At 29.2% G+C, this 26,558-nt stretch overlaps 2 protein-coding genes across 4 annotated transcripts in view; both read right to left on the bottom strand.

Moving 5' to 3' along the window:
* Positions 1 to 1,194: 1,194 nt before the first annotated feature.
* Positions 1,195 to 10,180, bottom strand: LOC142332601 (AP-3 complex subunit delta-1-like). Its single transcript, XM_075379133.1, has 3 exons — positions 9,985 to 10,180; positions 3,279 to 3,500; positions 1,195 to 1,312 (listed from the first exon to the last, which is right to left on the bottom strand). The coding sequence occupies exons 1-3, from the start codon at positions 10,083 to 10,085 to the stop codon at positions 1,309 to 1,311; spliced, it is 327 nt and encodes a 108-aa protein (XP_075235248.1). The 5' UTR covers positions 10,086 to 10,180; the 3' UTR covers positions 1,195 to 1,308.
* Positions 10,181 to 12,457: 2,277 nt separating this feature from the next.
* Positions 12,458 to 26,558, bottom strand: part of LOC142332600 (AP-3 complex subunit delta-like) — a 90,948-nt gene continuing 76,847 nt past the window's right edge. For all 3 annotated transcript variants that reach the window (XM_075379129.1, XM_075379128.1, XM_075379131.1), the window contains 3 exons: positions 23,031 to 23,079; positions 16,191 to 16,337; positions 12,458 to 12,566 (listed from right to left, as the gene is read on the bottom strand). In XM_075379129.1, the coding sequence (XP_075235244.1) occupies positions 16,231 to 16,337; positions 23,031 to 23,079 (156 nt within the window). In that variant the 3' untranslated portion in view covers positions 12,458 to 12,566; positions 16,191 to 16,230. The remainder of the gene's footprint in view (positions 12,567 to 16,190; positions 16,338 to 23,030; positions 23,080 to 26,558) is intronic.

A 26,558-nucleotide genomic window follows, 5' to 3' on the forward strand; every position in this document is an offset into this window, starting at 1 on the left:
TCTTTTTAGATGATTTTCTTAAATATTTGTCAGAATTTAAACCTGAATTAGTAGTAAAATAAAAAACTAATACAGTATGATGAACTGAAAAAAAAATTATATTACCTCCTGTTATGTAAATAAAATTTTAAGAGTTCTTCTCTATATCTTCACTTATTTTATAAATACTTGCCATGCATCACACATAAATATAAAGCAAAATTAAAGTATTAAAAATCCACATTCTGATGATAAATTCATATAATTCTGATTTTTCTACATGTTTTAGTTAAATATTAATAAATTAGGTACATTTAAATACAATTACATTATTTAAGGATAGCATAGTTTTTCTAATCTCTTAATATAACTACCAATTTTTAACAGTTATCGACCCTTCAAATAAGCAGATGTTTTGACAAACATCTGCTTATTATTGCTAGAAATTATTATTTCATATCACTACTATTATTTTCATATCATTATTTTTGCTAGAAATATCTTTCTAGCAAACCACTTCTTAACATTTGGAAACAAATAATTGTCTGAAGAAGTTAAGTCTGATGGGTTGAGCAGGGAGAGAGAACACTCACCTATCTGCAGCCTGCTCTCAGAGTTTTTACTCCCTAATCAGCAAACAAATTTTATAATTTAAACATAATTATAAATTAAAATAGTTATTTTCTTACTTTTTATAGTTAAAGTTTAACTAGATTTTTAATTATATCTTTTCATTTATAACTGTATGTAATTTATAAAATTTATTTTCTGATGATGGAGTAAAAACTCAGGAAGTGCTACAGATAGGTGAGTGTTCTTACCTTTTATTTGAACAGTAATTGGTGGATTTAAATATTTGTTTTTAAGATAACTTGATGCAGTAGCGCACGCGCATACACACACACACACACAATGTATTATATATTTTCTTTTGGTAGCTTCAGTAACATACCAATGGTTTTTTAATTCAGTATAATTTCCTCACTTTTATAATTGTCCTAACTATAAAAAAATTAACAAAAATGTATCAATTTTCTGCCTCACACTCTCTTCTCTCTTACAATTATATTCTCTCTTATTATAATAAGAAGAAAGTGTTTTTCTTATTCAATTACTAATAAATAAATAATAGTTATATAGTCATTTACAATTAATAAGCAAGTTTCTTTTTGAACAACCAAAAAAAGATTGATATAAAACGTAGATATGGAATACCTTGTATTTTAAGTGGAACAGATTCAATTTCTGCTACTGGAATGTCTGAAGTGATATCATTATTTGTTTTCAGATAATGTGGGTTCATAGCCTGTTCCAATTTACGAGCCTCTCTTAGCTAAAGAAAAATAATAATCAAAATTAATCTGTTCATTATCATTAAATAATACTATATTAATTAAGTTGAAGATAAACTTAAGTTGTCAAATTTTATTCAACATATGATAAAAATGTTAAGGACATTGTACCAATACAGTACAACCCACTCATGCTGACATTCTCTCTACTCATCCAGACATTCATCTGACTGGACATGATCCAGATCAATTAACGTTCAGATAATTCAGAGATCTCATATCACAGTAAAAATTAAATGTTAAATACATAAAATTTCAAAACATTTTTAATGAATATATTAGATTCAAATTTTTACTTACAATCTGATCAATTTTGAAAAAAAACTTATAAAACAAATAGTCAGCCAATAAAAAACAGTGTCACCTTGTCACTCATATTTCTTCAAACAAGGGATAGTTCCACCGAGTTCAACGTACTACTGTGGCTACAAAAGCTTATACTTACAAATAATGCACCTAATTGATGGGTCTAAAATCTAGTCTTTAATTAAATGATGGTTGAGTAAACCCTGAAGCCTCAATATACTGATTTTACTGTTTGAACTTTACAATACTAAATCACTTTGAAAGAAAAAAAAATCAAACCAAAATTACAAAAAAAAAGAACAACAGGAAACTCAAGTTTTGTAAATAATATATATATATATACATTTAACATATCATAATGCTAAACTGACCCAGATACTCTGGATGTCTGGATGAACAGGATCTGGATAACAATTTGATATTATTATGAGTACAAAAAAATAAATATCAAAGAGAATAAAAATATTATTAATTTTTTAATAAAACAATAGCAAAATAGAAAAAATATTCAGTTAGAAAAGTATCATCTATATTTATATTAGTATCATTTGTATTTATATAACAAAGAAGATTAAAGCTGTAACCATAAGAAAGGAAGTAGAAGAGTGATGTTCTTTATAATTAAGGAGGTATAACATTTCTTACAGTACTGCTACCAATTTTTAAAACAGAATTCATATTATAGCAAACACAAATATAACATTTGGCAAAGGATCTTCTGAACTGATGTGAGAGGACTTCTAACAGTTTGATATAGTTGTTTTTACTGAATAAAATATGATGGCCTGAAATATTAATGATTTAAATGTTAAATACCTGTGGATAGATGTAAAAGATCATCTGCACCTAAACTTACGTATGATTACAAGGAAACCCACCGGCTGGTCCAGGTATTATCCAATTCTTTTGAATTGGATAATACCTCATCATTTTCATTACATATCAAAACCTTCTGGAGAATTGTTAAACGATTATCTTTGTGACTTAAGCCATTGGCTTATATTGAACTCGGTTCCAACTTCATCGACTTTAATTTGTGAATTATTGTAATCTGTTTAACCGTTTCAACATTGTCATAATTCTTTGAAAATGGTTGTCTGTCAGGTGATGTATAACCAGGTGAGCACAGACTTTTAAAAGTTTAAAAAGTCATGGATGACTATAAATAACAAACCATTGGCTTGTATTGAACTAACTAGCAATTTCATCAAGTTTATTTTGAGAATGAGTAATTTGTTTATAACTGCTTCAATATTGTCATAATTCTTTAAAATGGAAGGCCCATATTTTTGTTGTTTATCACAGAGAGAAATCCTACCTTTTCTAAAGTGAACAATCCTTTTAAAGCACTCTGACAAAAGAGCACTCATTTTAAATTGTCTTTTAAAAATAATCATAACAATTAACAATGGAACAATATTTCCAATGAATAAACGTATAAGATTACAATCTATACCAGAACAGTCAGTGTTGTAAGACATCTGACCGAAAGGAAAATTTCACTTTATTTTTGGCGATCCCTCATACATTACCTTCATTAAGTAATATATATTAATTTATTTAAAAACAAAAGCCCATTTTTAACATAAGATGTTATTAGTCTAGAATACTAACATTATCTATAAAATTGGTTAAGCATACCCTTCTGGAACTTGCACTTTTCGTTGAGCTTTAGGTGCAACAGGATTAAGTTCACCAGAAAATAGGGCAGCCATTTCACAAGCGATAATCTCTAACGGTTCACCACCTTTAAGTTGTTCATGAAAAAACTGAACCAGATGCAAAGCTGAACTTGCACGCTCCTGGACTTCAAGATCTGCACTGCACAAACCGAGGAAGCCTATTACAAACATGTGCACATATCTGGAAAAAACAAAAATAAATAAAGATATGTCTACTAAAATAAAAAAATTAATACACTACTACATTAACAACTTTTATTTATAACCAATCATTTGTTTTTTAATTAATCATTTAACTGATTTGATAAAGTTCATAATTCTTTTCTATTATGTACTAAAAATTTTAATTTCAAAATATTTACTACATTTTATATCCTCAATTACTTGTTCCACATACTCTAATCTTTGATTTTCCCAGGAGATTTTACTCTTTCTCTCTCCTTCTAGTGACAAAATTAAGTTACTTAATTAAAACCTATTAATTAAAAACTACAGATGATCAGCCTTGTTCTTTTGGTAAGATTGTACTCTATGCTTTTCCTTCTTCAAGTCATCTTCAAATATCTTCACTTTGTAGTCTTATTGATCAAATTAATTTCCAAAATATTCCTATAAAGTACATTTCAATGCATTATTCTATTCCATCCTGGTTTTCTACAGTATACAGTTCACTTTTATAAATCACAAAGCTTTGCAAACATTTTCTGGTGAACTTCTGTTTTTGCAGAGTTTAAGTAATATTTCCTTAATATTTTTTTAAAATTTATTATTGGGTCCTGAGCAAGACAGCAAACCATCCCCAAATCAACCTGATTATTAAATCATTCCTTCTAATCACCTACCCTCTTTCCTCGATTTCTCTTTCCCAATATCGATTCTAGATGTGTAAGTCTCATCCTAATACATTCTCCTTGCATTTGTTGAGGGGGGTCTGCCAATTCAGAAACTGTTTATTTATAAAAATTATACATAAATAATAAAAATGCTTATATATTTTATAATACATAAATAATAATTTACTTTATAAGTAGGTGAAACTAATGTTCAATTAACTTCTAAACATGAAAGACTAATGTAAGAAAATTAATTTCTATTAGTTGAAAAACTCTATGGTATGACATAAACACACATGTTTATAATGTTCAATCTAAATATATAAAGAGATCACACAAAACTGTTATATTTTCAAATTAATTATCTAAATAAAACAGATAAAGTATGTTTGTTTATCAATAGAAAATGTGATAAATAAATGTCATTACACAATCAAGAACATTTAAACGAATACATTTTGTCATTGGATGTATTTTACAGTTTCAAAAAAAATTAATGATGGCAAAGAATCATATAAAACATTTAGGAAATCTTTATATATCATACAAAGTAATGAAAAACAACTTCATACTATAATGAAACAGCATAAAACTGTGTCTCACGTAAAAATAATATCAGTTATTTATAAATAAAAAATCTTATATTTTTAACATTTTTGGCGAACTAATATTTAAAAAATGAATCCCACTCAGGCCCACCCTTGTTTTTTGAGACTTAAAAGTTTATTTATTAGTGTAATTATTTACTTCAATAAGTCGTCTTGATTTGGCACAGTTATTTAACAAGGCTAAAAAATTACAGCTTACAAAAAGAAAATTTGTGTACCATGATGCCCCCTAGTCCAACGCAGTCGAAAATATAGTGTGTGCATAAAATAATGAATGACAGATGAAACAGCTTCAGTGATTCTTTCTTTTAAATGGTCCAGATTTTGAACATGAATGGAATACACTTATGTTTTACATAACCCCAAAAGTAGAAATCCATGGGGAGATAAGGTCTGGAAACCATGGGAACCAGGTAATTCACCCTTCTCGTCCAATTCAGTGCTAAGGAAATGTTTCATTAGGAAAATCCTGCACAACTGTGGCAAAATGTGGAGGAGCTCTGTTTAACTGAAACATGAAGTTCTCTGGTATTTGGGATGCTGCATACCCTTCTAACATATCCAGGAAGAAGTTCCCATTACAGTTTCTTCAGCAAATTAGAAGGGGGCCAATGCTTTTTTTTTCCCCAGGCCGGGTATCCAATCAAGTATGCACAGCCCACGAAAGTGTTCTTTAAACTGAAAGGAGGCCTCGCCAGCTGTTCGTCCGGCCCGGCAGGTCAGCCCCCCGGTTGGATCTTCTGTTTTAATGTGCCTGCCTCCAGCCCCCCCCCCCCCCCGACAGAGAACCAGGCCCGACAAAGCCGTCCCTAGCCCCCACCGAGGGAACCGGGTCTTGGTCTTTTCATTACCCAGTTGTTATGATCTCCAAACAAAGGAATGATCTTCTCCTCATAGCTGCTTGCCTTAACAAAAATATTAAACTACTAAGTTACCACGGGGCCTCAATGGCCTCTTAAAAGGGCTACATCATCTTTAGCCTTTAGTACTATCTTGGCAAACTCCTCCATTTTGTTCCAATAGTCAGCGGATCGCAGGAGAAAAAGAAGCAGATTCTCCAGATTTAATTCCTGCAGCCCTGAACGTCGTCTATGTATAGTCCATCTATTACAGTGGAACAGAGTATGTTCGGCAGTATCCGAATCCTGGCAGAACATGCAAATAGATGCTGGTCTTCTACCGAATCGATGTAAATAATATTCGAAACTACCATGCCCAGATAGTATTTGAGTAAAATAATAACCAACCTCACCATGTCCTCTATCAAGCAACATGCCCAAGTCGGGTATCAACCAAAATAAAAAAAAAAATAAGGATGGTCAATCGATAGGAAATGGCCCAATTCGTATAGATCCTGAATGGTTTTGGTCTACGACCAACGGGTAACAAGATATGAACATTTAAAGTTACCCCCATATAAAAGTCTGTAAACACTTTCAATTCAGAATACCTACTGTTATTAGTGAAAAATTTTCAGTCCTTGTTTACGTTAAATACAGTGATGTCACTCTCCTGTATTAACTTGCACGAAATCTCCACTACAAAAAATTAACCAAAAGTTAACCAAAAATTCTATTTTTTCTTTAGACTTGTCCAGTAATTCAATCACAATGTTAAACAGCACTTTCCTGATAGATAAAGCCGAACACCCCAATCAAAAAGCAAAAAACAGCGGAGCGAAAATAGCACGTCTTAACACTCTGTTGAACAGTCATGCTGATGCAAACATGAAACATTGCTTCATCATTGAAAATGGTCATGTTTAACTAAAAAATCTTCACCCTGCCACAATGTCTACAGCAAAATCAAATTGTTTCCCTTTGTAGTAGAGCTATTGTAACACCTGAATTTTGTACGCAGTGAAATGTAACAGTCTTTTTAACACCTTACGAACAATTGATTTAGGAATGCCCAACTTGCTAGAACACTTCTGCATATACAAAACTTTTTTGCACTGCTTCAATCATTTCATCAGACACTGATGGCCATCGTGGATGCGTTTGCTTCAGTAGGCTGCCTGTTTCTTTGAGTTGCTTGTCTCATTGCCAAATGTTATTTTCATGCGATGGGGGTCTTCATTGTACACACAATGGTATTCACGCCTAACATGTGTAACTGTCTCAAACATAGCAAGCCATAACACACATTGAATCTTCCTCTGCACTGCAAACATGATGACTAACACACATGTTTACTTGAGTGTACTGGAAACAACAACACGTACGTGCTAGCTTTCAACACATACACTTGGAGTGTTTGTTTTTCATTTAATATACAGTTCATCTCTCTACAATGCTTTGTTACAAAGATATAACCATTTAAAACCCAAATATTATTTTGCAGACACAGTTTGCATGTATACAGCCAAATATCTGGGCTAAATTTCAACTTTTTGGTCAAAGAGTTTTTGAAATACAAAGTAAATATTGTTTACAAATAATGTTGAATGTCCCCCTTGCCGCTACATGTAATCAACTTAAAACATCAAAATTTTAAATAACTTAATAAGTACTTTCATACTAAAAGCTCAATTTTTTGTGACCACTAAGGCAACGTCAAAAATTCAAAATGCCAAAAACTAAACTACCCTTTGCCTCTTTTAATTCCGACCAAAATTTAATGACATCAATACCCCACAAAAAAAATGTTTTGAGCCACTTTGGAAGAATTTATGTTGAGCCAATTTGTTAAAATTAATTAAATACAGGCCAATATCAATATTACATATATTAGGTGTACATCTGAAAATTTCTATTAAAACTTTTTCCTTTAAAAGCCTTGAAACATAACATTTTTAGAAAACCAGACCCAAAATTTCTGCCCATTGCTGCTATGCTTTTCCTTTATAGCTACGGTAATGCAGTAGCAGCAACAGTGCTACAGCTGGGAAAGTAAATATGTAAATATCTGCTTTAATTATCCACTTTCAAAACAATAATGTAAATAAAAATTAATAAAAGTAAAAAAAAACTTAAAACATATAGACAAATAGTAATTATATTAGATATAGTATCAAGATAGCATCATGACTGGCTGGTGATTTAGTCAGCAAAACAGTAAGCACCTTAAGAATATTTTGAACATATACAGCTTGAACATGACCAGACAAGGAATTCACTCTACCACCAAGCATTGCTTCTAATGTTGCTTGCATTATCCAACTCCCTATGAAAATAAAAATGAAGTCAAATTATTAAATTTTCTTTTAATAAAATAAAATAAAAAAATTTTTACAAATAAAGATTTTACTAAAGCCACAGTTACTGTAATTGTAGTCAACTAAATAATATTGAAGACGTGAAAATGATTTATAGAAAAATAAAATACGTAAAGGTGCTCAAGAGAAATAAAAATTAGCAGAAAGGCAATAAATAAAAAGTGAATATGAATAAACATGGAGATTTGTTTTAACACAAAAGAACGATTTTGTTACGGTCGAGTAACTTACACAGTTTCAGAGAAATTATACCATAACAAAAGTGCTTTTTGTGCAATTTAAAGTAAATTTCATTGAATATCCTACATTTGCACAAATATCTTCTTTAAATAGTAAATTTCCCAGTTTGAATTGAAGACACACACTGGATTCCATTCCATTTTTCCCATATTATCAAATTCATATCCCATCACTAATGTAATTAATATTAGGATATTACTTGTAATTAAATAAATAAATACGTATAAGAAAAATATATATTGGGTGTATCTCTCTTTAACTATGGCACATTACTTTGGTAAGTCGGGAAGAATTTGTGTGATAATAAGAAGCAGACAGGAAGTAGTACTGTCTCTAAAATGCGAATCTGTGGGTAAGCCGCACTAGGAAATGATTCTTAAGAGGATAAAAGCAACTATACATTACTGATCATACCAACACACACAAAAATAATATCATGCCAGACAGACTGTACAAAAGTTCTTTCTTGGAATATATTTATCTTAAAGAATAGTACATATTAAAATTCAACTAAAATTTTCTTTAAAGAAGTTTCCTTTGGCAGAAATATAGGTGGCACAAAAATCACTTGACACTTATTTATAAAGTACTGAATTTATTTCATTTTATTTAGTACAGACAATTATACTTTATGTTCAAAATATTTTCAATCTTCATTAATACATTTTTGCAATCTTTTGGGATTACTGTTACACATTGTATGACAAAGTTCTCTAACACTGTCCAAATCATTGAATGCGTCGTAAATGTAATCTTTCAGTTCGTCAAGAGTACGAGACTTTCTAGAATAAGTAGCTATTATTACAGTAAACAAGAACATAACGCTGACCGCAATCTGATTTTACAAATGCTGCTAAATTATGAAATTGAGGTTGTCTCTATTCACAATTACACAAAACAAAATGCATGGATGAAGTAATAGAATAATTTAAAAGATTTTTAACTTGGAGGACACTCACAGGGCAAAAAATAAAAATACTTAATTTCATCAATGATACTGTTCTAGCTGACTGGTTCTGGAAATGATTTAAATGTTAATAAGAATAGGTTCAATGTCAGGGAGAAATTCAATCTGAAAAAATAATAAAAATTTGATGATGAGGAAAATAATGAGATAAACTCAACAAAAAAAAATAACAATATTCATTTAGAGCATGGCAACAAAATACTTATCAGTAGTATATACAAAAATATTAATAACTAAGAATAAAGGTTCTTGTAATCTGACGATAAAGATAATCTTCAGAAATATGTTTTTTGACAGCATTATCTACAGAGGGTTTAAAAAGAATCCATGAGAAAAAATCTAGAATACAGTTGAACATTAAAGCATACTGATTATATTAATTTGGTTATAGAAACCATAAAGGAAGACAAAAATTAGAGGTAAAAAAAAGTGAACTGCAATGGAAGATTACCAAGGATGAAATACGTACTTCTATATTCTTCAATAAACCTACAACTGCAATAAACCAACATATCTAACTAACAGATATAAATCATATAACAGTTTCAGAAACTAACTGAACTGGAATGGAAATGAATTAGCTGAAGGTATATAAGCCAATCTACATAATAACATCTGTAAATAGAATTTAAGAACTGTATGTGCAACACCAAACTTAATGGTAGCGGATAAGACTTACACTTAATATTTGCATAATCTCATAAGTCATGTTATCATTAACAAAAAAAATAATAACAATAGTAACAACAATTAGGAATAAAACACTACAATTAAAAGAATACATAAAAAGATTTACTTACAAAGCAAACTCTCCACAAATCCAAGCAGCAGCATAAAGTACATCAGCCATTTTTGATCCTGGTTGTGTAAGTATGTGTGCATCCTCTAACAACTGAGCCATTTTTTGTACAGCAAATCCTCTTATAGCCGTACATGCACTGCGACAACTAACATTTGAGCAGCTACTAATGGGCCATGTTGTGTACCTTCCATTCTAGTTAAATCTACCAGTACACTTACGTATCTGTTAAAAAAAAAATTAAACAAGTAAATACCATAACAATACCGATATGAATTAAAAAATGATATTGAATCGTTCCACAAAAACAATCAATATAAGATCCTAAATGCCAATAGCAAGTATGGAAACTATAATCCGGTAATTTAATGTCAGCAATCTACTGGACCAGTCTATTAAATGAACAATACAGGAAACACAATGCTTAAGAGTGGACTTACTAGTTTTGAGGCTACAATTAGAAAAAAAAATGCTGCAGTCTTGACACAATACTGTTAAAACGAAGTATATTGCAAAGTTTCCCTTGTATTCTAATTAATCAGAGCAATACTGTACCGGTAACTAGCCTACTAGTTTTCAGAGCATAAGCCTCAATAATAGTTGTTTTAATGCCAGACTTTTAATAATGGTTTCATCTTCTTAATTCTTCTTTACAAAAGTGCATTTGAAAAATAACTATCCATACATCTATATAAACATATATACTGAGGCAATTTTTTTCCTTGTACTGCGATTAATGTTTTTTGTAGTTTGGTTATACTGCATTGTGTGCAATTTGCTTCTGTGAGCCAGTCAGGCCGATGACCTTAAAATGAGAATGTTTGTCATGTTCTTCGTTATTCATTGTGTGAACACACAATGAATGAAGGTGGACGAACGTCCACCTTTAAATGACTGAAACCGTTTTTTTTTCTGTTTTATAACAATGAATATTTCTTGTTAACTACATCTTCTGTTAGAACAGTAGACCAGTATTCTGTTTGAATTCCAGGTACAACAATTCCTAATCAATATAGTATAAGGGTGTTAATCGAGAAATTTAGGAAATCAGGAGAAGTAAAGGAATATAAGTAAATCAGTAGAATTACAGTACTCAATGAAGAAAAACTGTAAGACATATCAGCTAGTATGTGACGTAGTCCCAAAAAGTCCATGTGAAAGTCACCCTAACAGAAAAACTGCAAGTTACAACTGCACACAACACATAAGGCAGTTCATAAGAAGCTCAGTCTCATCTGAAACCGGTTCAAATTTATCAACTTCAGACTGTGGAAAATGAACTCAATTCTGTGAATGGTTTAAACTGTTTCTACAGACAATTCTAACGATGTTTTGGATTATGTTTTCTACACTGAAGAGGCATGGTTTTATTTATCATGATATACGTACACAGAGAACTCGTATTTATGGTCTTCCAACAACCCACAACCATACATGAAAGTCCTCTACGTGATCAGAAGATTGTGGTGTAGATAGCAATATCCATGAGAAGAATAGTCATTACAATATTTTTCTAGAAACAATAATTCAGCTCGTTATTGTGAAACAGTTCACCAGATAACAGGAAGGTAAACAAGGATGAAATTTATAACGTTTAGATTCAACAAGTTGGCACAGCTACACATACAGCCAGGCAATCCATTAAGTTGCTGAAGTAGGTTTTTGGAGATTGAATCATTTCTAAGGGCTTGTGGCCACTACATTCTACGGACTTAAGCATGCTGGATTTTTATTTCTGGGGTTATAAGTATACAGTTATAAGTATTTCAGATATATACAGTAATGTTTGTCAAGGAAAACCTCCACACCTTCTTGGAACTTCAAACTGCTATTCGTGATTTCACCAAGAACAATCCACTAAACAAAACCGTGACAGTCTTTGACAACAAGAAGAAATGAGTGCAGATATATCTGGCTGTTCATAAAAATTATTTCCAGGTGCATTAGTGTATGACGGGTGTATAGTTACTTTTTGAACACAATGTATATCAGTCAAATAGAGCAGGTTAATTGTTAATATCTAACTAGCACCTTCAAACAATAAATTTTCAGGTATTCCAGTTGGAACACATAATTCTCAGAAAATAATTGGATTACAAATTAATTTTTAAACATCTTTAGAGCTCATAACATAAACAAACCATAAAGAATTAGAACAGCAGATTATTCAAATGAAAATGCCACAAATCAAATTTGTTTTAGCATAAATTACATTATAATAGTAATAAATGTTCAGTTTTCAATAACAGACACATGGAACACAATTAAAATGCCTACAGAGTTACTTACAGATAAAATATTAAATATCATCAAACCACCATTTAGTTACTGCTATTATTGTACAAACTAGTAAAAATCATTATGCAAGACAGTTAATTAAAATAATAAAAATAAGGGTACAATAAAAATTAAACTACCATAAATAAACATACCTACCATTCAAAATTAGTAATGTATTGGTAATTGTTTTGTGAGCAGATGTCAATTATTTTAGAAAGTAATTCATCTCTATATGTTGTACCTTTAGCTTTATCCATATGTACCATTAACTTTTTAACTATTTCCATTAGTTTTCTTTGAGACCTAAAACAAAAATTTTTAATTAATAACTCCCAAGTTTTTATTTTTAATTTCATTTGAGTACAAGTTATCCATAATCTTTGTCTAGAAGAAAACAAAATTAGATTTACATCGTATCAAAAATATTGCTTCGCATCAGAATATTATAAATTCTTTTCTATTTTTGCAACAAACATTCTGAAAAACAGCTAGGATCAAAGACAGATTCATCGATCAAATATAAACATAAAACTACAATTCTTAAGAAGCTGGAGAAGAAAGATCTCATTAACACAAAAAGTAACTGATAAAAACACACTTTCAACATATATAGAAAATTAATAATGATAAGATACTTATATTCACAAAACCTCAAACTATCTGACTTAACTTAAACTGTCTATGTTTAGAAATAAATTCCATAGAATATTTAATAAATACATATCATATGAAGACCAAATAGAAAATAATATTCTAAAATATCTACTATGCAAGTACTGGTTTGCTTTGAAGCTTCTTAAAAAAACCGCTTAACTTGTCACATTTATTAAATATTTATTATGCCTACATATATTGTCATAAAAGTATACTGTCATCTCTTGGAGCTCCCTCAAAAAGTCAGAATGAGTTTTTAAGATAGAAATGGGCTGTCAGACCATTATCTTGTGACTGGCACCTGTACTTATGGATTATATAGACCGATATTTAGAAAATTAAATATGTTACTTTATCCTTGTGATTATATTTATTAAAAAGAATGTTCACTTATTCTTAAAAAAAAAAAGAAAGAAGAACAATAACAACCACCTTTAGCAAACCAGACAAAAACTGTTTTCATGTAACTCAACACAAAATTTCAGCATAAGAGAAATGGCTTTATTATATTTCTGTTACCATTTTTAATAGATTACCAAACCATTTGAAAAATTTCCAACCTATTTATTTGGAATACAAGTAAAAGATTTTCTTTCACACAAAAAGTATTACTCTGTCGATAAACTTTTAAACAGTACTATTTAAAAATAAAAGCATGATGATCTATCTACACCCCATTCAATGTGTACATAAATATGTGATCAAAATAATTTTCAACAGCATCTTCTGAATTTTGAAGTTTTTTTTTATATTTAGTAACTTCTAGTATTTAATTAAAAATTTCATGTATTTTTATTAAAATATTAATAGACTTTAATCATTTTTTTCTACATTTATAATTTACCTTTAATGATGTGATCCATATATTATTATGTAACAATCAGATAACATTTTACTTATTTACCGCACACAGTAACAACATATCATCTTACTCATTAACTCACTATTGCATAAATTAAATAAAAATAATAAAACAAAAATACATCACAAAAAACAAAGACTGGAGAAAATAGCTCGTTTTCATATACCATTCAGAACGTAAAGGGAAACAATAAGTTAAATATTAAACACAATCACCAATTAAATATAACATCCCTGAAAATAGAACTGCTCTGACAGCACATTTTACTGAAACAAGATCCAGCTTCAGAGGTGTAATGAATATTAAAAGTCCTCCTTGGAATATAACAATCATCATTTCAGAACTGTCTCGTAGATGCATAACATGAATCTACCGACATTAACAAGAACCTTCACATTAACCACAAAAAGACCACACTAAAACGTGCTTTAACTAATATATAAATATACAAAAGCACACCATACAACTAAACGAGCGCAGCTCCAACACACTTTCTGACCGATTTCTAAAGTATATCTGGCTAACACAAAAGAAAATTCCTACCGATAACATCAACTGAAGCTTGCAAACAGCGGTGTCAGACATTAAAAATGCCACTATAGCATTTTCTTAATTAAGCTATGACATAACTTAATGTTATGATTTAAGTTTTAAAACTGAAAATGTTACGATAAAAGTTTCAAAACGTAATTTAATAAGGTCTGTTTGATTTGCCATCAAAAATGTCAATAGATATTAATTACTACCAATCATGGAAAAACAATCAATATGTTGCAATTAATGTAAAAAAAAAAAAAACTGTAATAAGCAAAATAAGTTTCAATAATAACTGAACATTTTCAATTACACGCCAAGGAAGATAGTTAGTGATGAGCAGTTGGCACCATTGTGTTCCGCATAATCTCCTCTATAACCATATGTTCTTGAAATGCTGATATCTCATTTAGTTTTCATGTTATTATTATTTGAGTGGAGCGTGTTTAAGTGCTAGTAGTGATTTTTGTAATGTGTGATTTTCGAGAGCAACGATATAACGTAAAGTTTTGCGTGAAATTGGGGAAAACTTTCACATGACATTTAAACTTTTGAAACAAGCTTACAGAGATGATGCTCTAGGTCTTACATGATTTTAAAAATGGTTTTCACGATTTAAAAGTGGTCGTAAGTCAACTGAAGATGACCCTCGACCAGGAAGCCCTTCTACTTCAATTGATGACACCCGTGTTTAGAAAATCAATGATCTGGTATGTGCAAATCACCGATCGATTGTTAAAGAACTTGCAGAAGAGGTTAGCATCTCAATTGAATCATGCCGTGATGTTTTGACTGAAAAATTGAATATGCATCCGGTTGCAGCAGATGACCAAGCAGCAGAAAGAACATCAAGTGGACATTTGTCGGGAACTTCTTGAACAAGCCAACGATGATAAAACATTCATGCCAAGATCATAACAGAAGACTAAAGCTGGGTTTATGGCTACGACATCGAGACAAAAGTTCAATCATCACAATGGACTGGCAAAGGATCGCCACACCCCCAAAAAAGCATATCAGTCTCGATCCAATGTAAAAGTGATTCTTTGTGTTTTTCAATTTTAATGGAATTGTGCATTTTTAATTCTTTCCTCAAGGTGGAACAGTGAACAGTACGTATTATCAAGGCATTTTAAAATGGTTATGTGAAAAAAAATCCACAAAAAGAGACCAGAGTTGTGGCAAGACAACTCATGGTTCCTTCACCACGACTATGCGCCCACACACTCAGCTTTGTCAATTCATCAGTTTCATGCCAAAAATCAGATCACTGTCCTCCCTCAGCCTCCCTAGTTGTCAGATCTGGCTCCTTGCGATTTTTTCTAATTTCCAAAATTAAAATCACCAATGAAAGGACACCAACAATTGAAGGTATTACAGCAAATTCGTCAGAAACCTTAAAGAATATTTCATATGAAGCTACCCAGAACTGCTTTTCTAAGTACAAAAACCACTGGGAAAAGTGTGTAATTTGGGAAGGAAAGTACTTTGAAAGGGTCAAGGACCAATTTATCTGTCAAATTAATAATAAAGATTAAAAAAATAAAGTTTGGATATTTTCTGATCAGACATCGTATAAAGGCAAACCAATGGCTCCCTATCCAAGAATTGCAGGTTTGAATAATGTTAGGCGCAACATTTTCTTACGTACCACTGGCTACGAAATAGGGTAGCGCTATGACATAACTCTCTGGTATGTCATAGAGCTACCACTGTTTTTCTTTGTGAGTATTTTTTTACTAATGAATATACATAGATAAAAGCTATTTAATAGTCTTAAGAATCCTTCATTTTATTACAAAAAAAATTTGGTAACAGAACTGTAATTATTTATTATAACAGTAAATAAAAAATTATGCCAACATATAAATTTTTACCATTACGTATAGAAGATCAAGAGCTCGTAAGCGAATGGACTCATATTTTATCATCCAGACATTGCATAGCCAAATCTTTATGTGATTGAACAGATTTTGGATGAGACTTCAATATCTTTGACATAGCAAGTAGGCCCAAATATTTTACTAAAAAAAAAGAAAAAACTAAAGTATTATAAACAAAAAATAAATTGCACTTTTTAGATTTGTAACACTTATAATACTACAAAGAATTTTAAACCGATTAAAAATTAATAGTAACGTGACACTGACAAAAAAAAATTAATAAATTATCTAAAATTTTAAAGCTGAAACACTTAATACAAAATAATGAACTAAATAAAATTTTAATCACACTAACAATAAAATTATCCTGAACAAGATATATTACAATTCAGTTTCATAAATCGATACTTACAAAGATTTATACTTTATATAGTTTCAACAATGAACAAGTTTCTTTACATATAATACATAATAATAATTTACAATATGCTGTAAAGTTAATTAATTCTTAAATTTAATTAGCAGGCAAATTATTTCATAAAATACATATTTTTTAAATCTATTTACTAAAGAAAACTATTTTATATTTATTGTTACTAAATTTATAAATATACAATACTGTTCAATAGTTTTATACATGTCACATCAGAGGTCTTTGTCTAGATATGAGGTGTCCGTAACTTAATTTATGGACACATTATTAAAAAGGACAGATTTTAAATAACTGTATACTACACCGGGCTTTAGTAACAACATTTAAATGATAAAGTTAAATTCTCCCAATAACATTCATAACCAATTTATAATTAATTTTCAATACAATTTCACTTCGTGAAAATTGATAAATAAACATAAACTCCATCCATAAGGAAATATATATCTTTATTTTGTATCACTCAATATATTAAAACACTTGCAAAAATTAGTAAAAGATACAAACTTCATATCCAGTAAGCATACAAACACACACTAAAAAGATTAAAATAAAAGTTTAAGTAATAAGAATATAGTGCATATAATGAAAATGAAAGCTTGTGTTGCAGAAGGTTGAAACTGCATTACTACCTTTACAACTATCTAACATGATAACAATAATGATTTTTGTGTTTTTAATTATGCACTTTTAATTTATTGGTTTTCATGTTTTATTAGTTATAATTCATTATTACATAATTAGTATTAATAATTTAATAGAGATTGCAAAAACAAGAATTTTAATTTAGGTGTACTTTTAAACTAAAAAATTTTAACTAGTGCTTGAATGTATATTGTATCTGTAATTACACTAAATTAGATGTACAATTATTATAGTAAAATTCTTTTTTGTACAATATTTGGAATTTCTTAATATTTAGAATTTTCAAATGCTTTTTTTGTTTTCATTATTGATAGCACTATTATTATTAACTCTTACTTAATATTTTTATTACATGTCCAGTTCCTTTGCAAAATCACAATCTTCTTTGTCTTTATTGGAATAGTCGGTCGCCTTTACCACCACTGTCTAAATATATGACAAATTTATCAGTAATTTTGTCAATTAGTGGTTCCATCTTCTTAGATTGTTTTAACTTTTTTTTACATGTTCACAATATACTTTCCGATCATCCTTATTCATTTTTTCCTCGGCTAATCTTTTAATATCTAATATTAAAAATGTTGAGGAATTACTATCAACATTTTTTCAGAGTCGTCCACATCATCTCAATCAGATATAAATCAGGATGCCCACCGGGTTGGTCTAGTGGTGAACTATTATTATTAACTCTTACTTAATATTTTTATTACATGTCCAGTTCCTTTGCAAAATCACAATCTTCTTTGTCTTTATTGGAATAGTCGGTCGCCTTTACCACCACTGTCTAAATATATGACAAATTTATCAGTAATTTTGTCAATTAGTGGTTCCATCTTCTTAGATTGTTTTAACTTTTTTTTACATGTTCACAATATACTTTCCGATCATCCTTATTCATTTTTTCCTCGGCTAATCTTTTAATATCTAATATTAAAAATGTTGAGGAATTACTATCAACATTTTTTCAGAGTCGTCCATATCATCTCAATCAGATATAAATCAGGATGCCCACCGGGTTGGTCTAGTGGTGAACGCGCCTTCCCAAATCAGCTGATTTGGAAGTCGAGAGTTCCAGCGTTCAAGTCCTAGTAAAGTCAGTTATTTTTACACGGATTTGAATACTAGATCGTGGATGCCGGTGTTCTATGGTGGTTGGGTTTCAATTAACCACACTTCTCAGGAACGGTCGAACTGAGAATGTATAAGACTACACTTCATTTATACTCACACATATCATCCTCATTCATCCTCTGAAGAATTATCTAAAACGGTAGTTATCGGAGGATAAACAGAAAAAGAAAGAAGATATAAATCAGGATGGTAAAGAATCAGGAGGAAGTGGCAAAACATGATGCCGGTATTTTTTTAATAGTTCATCAAAATTGTAATTTATTTTTGAATTTCTATTTAATTATGCGATTTAATTATGTCATACAATTGTGGTTTTAACATTGCTTTAACAGAATATTTTTCTTTTCTAACCGATTAATCATGCTACTTTTCCTAACATTTGAATCAGCAATTTTACTCCTGTACCACTGTCATCCAACCATGATTTTGTCGCCGCATAAGACATTAAAATATATGATTCATCCAAATAAACAATCTAACAATTTTCTTTTCTGCAATCAGTCATTCTTCTTAAATATTCTATCTTCTTTCATGGATGTCTTCTTTCTGACACAAAGGTTTCCTATCATTACCAGTTTTTACATTTAAAGCCTAATACTTTTAGTATAGTTGCTAGTGTAGTTGTAGAACCTTTAAAATGAATACTCTTTTGAAGTCCTCCAAGTAATTTATTTAATGCAGGCAGTTCATTATGTATAGCATGAAACTCGTTAACTGTTCATCTTACACACCTTGATCAAAATTGTCTAATTCACTAAATGGTTATGAAAGTTGTTTTTACTTTTTGGTGTGCTGAACAAGCACGAATACGATTTAGATTTAACATGAACCTACTTTTCATTTAGCAGTTTTTGAATTTGTGATCTTGAAATCCAATAAGCTGCAGCAGCTCTTCACATCTTTGAATGCATATTAAATGTCTCTCGTCTTCTAATTTTCCTAACATTATAATTTTTTTCTTCGTAAAATCATATACATTATTTACTATTTCACAAGCTTGACTACAGAGCATTGTCTTCATAAACAATGCGTGCAATAAATACTACCTTAAATCTGTTCAGGGCTTCCACCTGCCCTACAACCAAAAACGACCCACCATCCATACGAATTCAATAAAACACAAAACATTCTCTAACACACCACACATTACAGAAGGAAACCATTTGTGCCAACTTCCCTCAAGAATTGAACTAAATCAGTTTATTGAAAATAATAAGCAATGACTAAACTAGTAGTAAGTTATAATTTCTAGGGTGTAAGCCTTAATACCACAAAATACCTAATACAAAATGATATTTAGGTAGATTTAAATTTTCCCATTGCAAACAAATAATAGCATTCACTAACCAAAAGCGATTCACTAATACACATAAAACATTAAACAACTAAATCGGTTTATTGAAAATAAAAAGTAAACTTTTGTATTGAATATTGATCAACAACGGGAACAAAAATTACTTAGCTATTCCATCAACATATATAAAATGGCTAAACTATTAATAAACTACTATAATTTGTAGAGTATAGGCCTATTATTTAATGACGATGTTTATCACTATAAACATCATCAGTACCAATACCCATTCATTACACAAGTGCATATAAAGATAACTCAAATGAAATATTTTGATAACCTCTATTCATTCATTTTATGACTCATTTGATGGAAAAGGAGTCTCATAATTCAAATATAAACTATTTGTTTTTGAACTGTATAGTAGGAATAAATATTTTTAACGAAATTATTGTCTGAAATTAAACAAAATGAAAAAATGAATTTTTGCTATTTATGAAAATAGTTACACACACGTTGTATTGCGGAATACTTGGTTTCTGAATGAGCCTAATGTTATGAGAAAAGAGTAATAATATAAAGCCCTGCACAAAGACCGTCTGCCTTGTGCAACAAAGCTTTTATTTTCATCGTATGCACTGTACATACATTATGTTTATTTTTACTGTTAAAATATTTCATAAATATATTACTTTAAAACTTTTACACTTTTCTTTATTGAGTTATGTCATTTTAAAAAATTAATTTTTTTTTAAAGGAATTGTTGTATATTAATTGATTGTACATGGACACAGTTATCATTTTTTCTTAATAATTTAGAATAAACTGACATGCTGATAAGTAAATCTATTCATAAGGATGGATTTTAAAAAAAAGATTTAAAGAATGCTTAGCAACTTACAAAGTTGCTAAATACGCTAAGTTACAAAAATTTTATCTGAAATGGTTTAAAAATTCTCAATTTATGAGAAGGAAGGGGGATTTGTTAAATCAAATGTGAAAAGAAGATCGAGTGGAAGGAGACCATCAATCAAAATTTTGGGATCACATGAAAGAAATTATGGCAAACATAAGGAATGAGAAGGCAGAACAAAAGATGTTGAGGTTAGAAAAGTGAAAAAAAGCCGGTAGATGGGTATGAACAGAGGAAATATAGATCGAATTAAGAATTTATACAAGGCAGTAACAAAAAACAAACTTCCCTCTAGAAAATCTAATAATAAAATATTACTTAAAGGACAACAGACCTTAAAAGAAAAATCAGATACAACAAAATGAAACATTTATCAGATCTGGTCAGCAAAAAAAACACATAATTAAAACGAATTACTTTAAACTCATAATTACTTATACAGAATAGAAAAAAACTGGCAATACTTTGCATGACTTTCCTAGCTATGCTGATTACCATACAATACCTTGCTCAGCTTTTACATTGCAAAACTTTTCTGGCAGCACCAAAAAAGCTTTGCGATTGAGATAATTAAGTCTTATTTTTATTTTCATAATAAACTTTTAAATATAAGTAACAAAGTAATTCTGATTATTTTTTTTAATTTTGGGGCTCTAGTATCAACACGGCATTTTTATTGATTACGATTACCAAAATAAGATTTAATCTTACATTTCAAATAAAAAATATTTTCGATTTTGGGGGCTTTCGTAATCTACGGGACAGTAAAAGGTTATCCTTAAAACGATTAATAAATTTAAAAAAAAGATTGTTTAAAAATATTTAAGAATAAAATATAACTTTTATGAAAGTAATGAAAAAAACTGCTTCTTATTTTAGGTCTAGGGTATACTACAGAAGCCAAAACTATTTTAATTGCCCAAATTGACAAAAAAAAAAAGAAGAAGGCATTTATAATACAAATTAAGAGTTAGAATATTACATTTTTTAGATGTAGGATTGAAAATAAATTTTTTGTAAAAATATTCATATATAGATATGAATTAAATTTGCTTATTTTATTTACCTTATTAAATTTGCTTAAGTAAAGTTTTCTCTAAATCTAACACTCCTTCCATGAAGGATAAAACAAAAACATATACATTTTCAAAAAAACCTTTCTGTGTAAGATCCAGGGTTTATAATTTTGGAAAATTATGTAAAAAAATGCAATTTTTTTTTTTTAAATATCAAAACTGAATGGAAACAGCAAAAAACATATATTTCAATTTCAATTGGTGGGAATTGATTTTCTGAAAAAAAAAACATTTTTTTTATTATTTACACATGCAATGTAGTAACAAATTTGCTAAAGTAATCTATTTCTGAAGTGGCTCGGAAGAAAATTGTATTTTTTTGCAATATCCGCAACCCTGAAAAAATTCTGTAAATAAATTAATATGGTCATTGCCCCGTGTGAAGAAATATTCAAACCAAATTCTAACAAAACTGGTTTGATCAATGTTGAAATATAAGGCTAAAAGCAGTGTTACACATACATATACATATACACACGTATATATTTTTTTGGACTAAATGAACTAGTTGGACTGTAACACATAAAGATTTTCAAAAACCCGATTCCCCATTTTTGATATGACCACCTACATAATTTCCCCTTTCAAATAACTATTCTAGGTAAATCAGTTGGGAAGTAGTAAACACAGAACAGTAATGTTCTGTGTTTACTGCTTTGGCAACAGGATGCCAAATTTAAATAAAATTCTCTCTTGTAATATTTGTATTTCAATAATTAAACAAATTTTGTTGTACGACTATATTTAAAATATTTAAACGGTATTGTATATTGTTTTTTAATGTAATGTTTTATAAATCTAATCCTCTTATGCTTAAAAATAAAATCCAGCACAATTAGTAAAATTAGTGTAACTATTCTGTAGTCAGTTAGCTTGTAGAGTGAAGAATAAACAAACATTGCATTTGTGTTAGATTTCATCATGTTTCTGCCGAGTCGCTTCCCTTATATCAGTGCTGATTCAGAACAAGGCTGTATCTATATACAACACAATAATCATAACTGATATTAGTCATCATATAATTAGTCGGTCATATAGTACTCGTGTAATCAAATATTTATAATATTATGCCTTTCAGTTTATTAAAATCATTGATCTTTTCGTATGATTACTCGTTTTATATGCACTCGTGTAATCAAATATTTATAATATTATGCCTTTCAGTTTATTAAAATCATTGATCTTTTCGTATGATTACTCGTTTTATATGCATCAGGATTTACAGGAGATGCTTCTGAATCGGCCACCTGAACATCTGAATGTGCAGTTTGTTGACTTCAACTTATAAGCTAACTGAATAAGATATAATTAGTAAAACAAAAAAATAATAAATATAACTTACAATTTTGATCAGAATCTTCAATAAGAATCCTTAATTTTTGAACACATAACTGAAAAAAGAAAAAATGCCATAATACACTTCCAAAAGAATGAAATGATCAGTACAAATATGTAATATTATAGTTTCAAACAGAAAATGAAGTGTAAAATTTAAAAAAAAAAATCATCTACACGAACTACCTTAACTAAAGAAGAAAAAGAATCAATATTAATTTTTTACATTACGGAAATTAACAGTTAAAGAACAAAAATAATACAACTATTAAAATTATGGATTATATACCAAATTAGATATACTAATATCAAACTAATCACAAGACAAAAAATTATAGTAACCACAGATTAACAAAGTAATACAGTATTATTAATGATTTACATTTTACTAAAAAACTTAAGAAAATATAAAAGAAAAAACAGCTCAACAAAAATAAAATAATAAACAGCTTTTTTAACATATTATTAACTTAAATCTTTAAAACTATATTAATATATACAGAAATACTTATAAAAATTAATTTTCAAGTTTTTTTTTTTTACTATAAAAAAGTGAATAGTACTACTAGGCAGTAAATCAAAATACATATTGTAGTAAGACAGATAAAACAGACCTGAATAACTGATTCCTACTAAAGAAGAAAGCAGTAGAAAATATAATAATGGGAGGAATCAAGAAAGGGACTAAAAGGAACCCTTTTAGTAAAGCTAACAGGTCCATTATCAATCGACCTTTGTAATACTACTTATAAACACACCTTAACAGATGTTCCGTGAGATGAGTTACTGGACCCAGAATAGGAATGCATAAGAAAGTGAAAGGGTCAATCGTTCTCACACTCAACCGAGGTCTGGTCCTGCGGGTCAAGAGGGTAGGAGTGTAAATACCCCAGGGAAGATGAGTTGAAATCAGTTCTGCGAGAGAGTTCTAAACGAGGATTTATTATGCAAGTTTGAAGCAAGAGTAATCTGCAAGGACGGTGAAGGAGCGAATTTCTAGTGCGTACAAGTTCAACGCAATTAAGGTGACATCACAAGTAATTCCAGTACATGAAAACAAGAAACGGTTCAGTGAGTTACAGTTAAGAATATAAGCGAAAGAGATAATGTACTAAATTTCATTCATAAATTGGTAGTGTTTGTTTGGCAGTGAAAGAATTTTATACTTGTATTATCTATTGTGGTTACAAGATTAGTGATTAAAAGTATTAAAATTAGCGGTCATACTAATGTCTTATGTCAATGGGACTGAATTCTGGTTTTCAATATTTAACTACCTGGCGATTCCTTTAATTTCTGTTTTGTATGTAATCTCTGTTTATTATTATCGTTATATGTTAGAAATAGTAACAATTACCAAAATGAATCGTAATTTTCAGTTACATTTTAACTACAAGAAAAATCTAAGTTTAATATTTTATACTATTTTGAAATAGTACAAAAAGTAAATGAATAATAATTTGATTTAGAGCTGGATAAAAATCATTTTAGTAGGTGTATCACGTAAAAGAGAATTTACTACATCTCTAGCTCAATTATGCGAAAAATCATTAACATAAAAAAGAACTAATCATTCTTAGCAGAAAAAATACTGCATCAGAAAAACAAATCAACAGATCTGTCAGCAAAATTATTTAAATGGATAACTGCAAAAATGAATGTAGAAACATTAATGATAAATTATAACATAACAAACCGAACGAGTAGTATCACATTTTTTCTATGTTTAATTTATATTGTAATCTTTTGAATTCAGTTTTTTATATCATGAAAAAGCAAATTTTCATAGATTATTCTAAGAAAATTTGAGGAATCCTGTTAAGAAATTCTGATTTAAAATTACATTTTCATGCTGATTTAATAAAACATCTATATGAGCGACTCAAGAAGATTTCTTAACGCAGTTTTCAACTTATAAATTCAATTTCTATAAACATTTCTTAATTATTTACAAAACATATAACAAAATCATCTTACAAATTATAGATAATGTTATTTTTATGTCTATATAATATAAATTTTCAATAAATAAGAGAGGTTTACACACAATAATGTTAGAAATAGACCCTTAAACAAAATTAAAGTGAAAATCACCCTAAAATCTAAGGATTAAAATAGTACTAAGCATAATCTTTTAAATAAAGCAGTAATAAAATTTTAAAAAACTATTGTATTAAAGGAAAGAAATATTACATTTTTTCTTTTAATGGGAGACAAGATCAGGCAAACTCAGTAAATTAAAATTTAGTAGATTAAATAAGCATTACTTTTTCCATTCATCAGAAAATTTTACAATTATTGAATAATTTCAATTAAGTAATATGCAAATTTATGTTAATGATTAAATTATAATAGGAAACAGAAAAAAAAATTGTTTACAAAAGGGACAAAAAACATTAAAATTAAATTAATCCAATTTCAATTAAATTAAATCAATAAGTATGTTATTCAGTTATGGGAGGTAAGCTATTCAAGTACATCAATAACTACCTATTATATCTTCTTTTATTCATTGGAAACAATTACAGTTTTAATTGATGATAACATGCTTAAAAGATTGGCTATCTTTATAGAGCAAGAGAAAGTATCTGAAGTGTCTTGAAGTGGATAATAATCTTTATTTAATGATAACTTGTGACTTTTCTTTTAGTATATATTAAAATTACGGATTTAACAGAAGTTTTATTTTTTTAAGAGAGTATTAATAAAATGTCACATGTATAGAGGGAGACAGGATAAAAAAAATTATCCTTATAATTTTAAATGAATTAAAATCCATTTAAAATAAAAATTACATTCTCTTTTTATTTTATGAATTTACTTCAGAAGCCTGGTACTTATATGATAAACAAAAAAATCTCATATAAAGATATCAATCAAGCAAGGTTAATATATCTGAACTGGAATGATTCACCATTTCAGAATGAAATGCAGAGTCATTACTACCATTCTGCTGCAGAGATAACTGGAATATAAAACCGTAATCTCATTAACGTTTAATTTAATTCATTCATAACAATGTATAAATGATGCGTTACATCTTTTAATAAAAATTAAAAGTTTTTTAAAAATTACACGACTTAGAAATCTTAGTCAATAGCGAACATAGTCATTACCATTATTGCAACAGTTAGCAAATATCTACAACATGGAAAAAAAGACAAATACTAGTTTCAAACGTAGATCTAAGAATTAAAAAAAAATTGCTCCAAATATTTGTGTGCCATGATGTGCTTTATCATAGTGAAATGCAGACAACATTTATCACAGTGAAAGAGAAAGAAAAAAAAATAGAAGTCTTTGAAATGTAATGCTGTAAGATATTAAATATTAACTGGGTCGATAAAATTTGAAATGATGAGGTCTTCAGAAGAGAAATTGAAAATCACTTATACTACAGAAGAAAAGAAATCTATAGTAGAATCTTATAAAGAGATGACGTGTGTTGATAGGTCGTGAATTAAAACATACTGATTTCATTAATTTGATGGTAAAGGGTTCCATAAAAAGTAAAAACTAAACAGGAACACAAAGA

The sequence above is a fragment of the Lycorma delicatula genome, chromosome 11 (assembly GCF_047948215.1).
Source record: "Lycorma delicatula isolate Av1 chromosome 11, ASM4794821v1, whole genome shotgun sequence".
NCBI classification, from domain to species: domain Eukaryota; kingdom Metazoa; phylum Arthropoda; class Insecta; order Hemiptera; family Fulgoridae; genus Lycorma; species Lycorma delicatula.

Coding starts and splice junctions, on each gene's coding strand:
- LOC142332601 (XM_075379133.1), bottom strand. CDS start 10,085: ATGGCTCAGTTGTTAGAGGATGCACACATACTTACACAACCAGGATCA. Junction 3,501..9,984: donor ATTTGTGGAGAGTTTGCTTT/GTAAGTAAATCT, acceptor TGTTTTTTCCAG/ATATGTGCACATGTTTGTAA.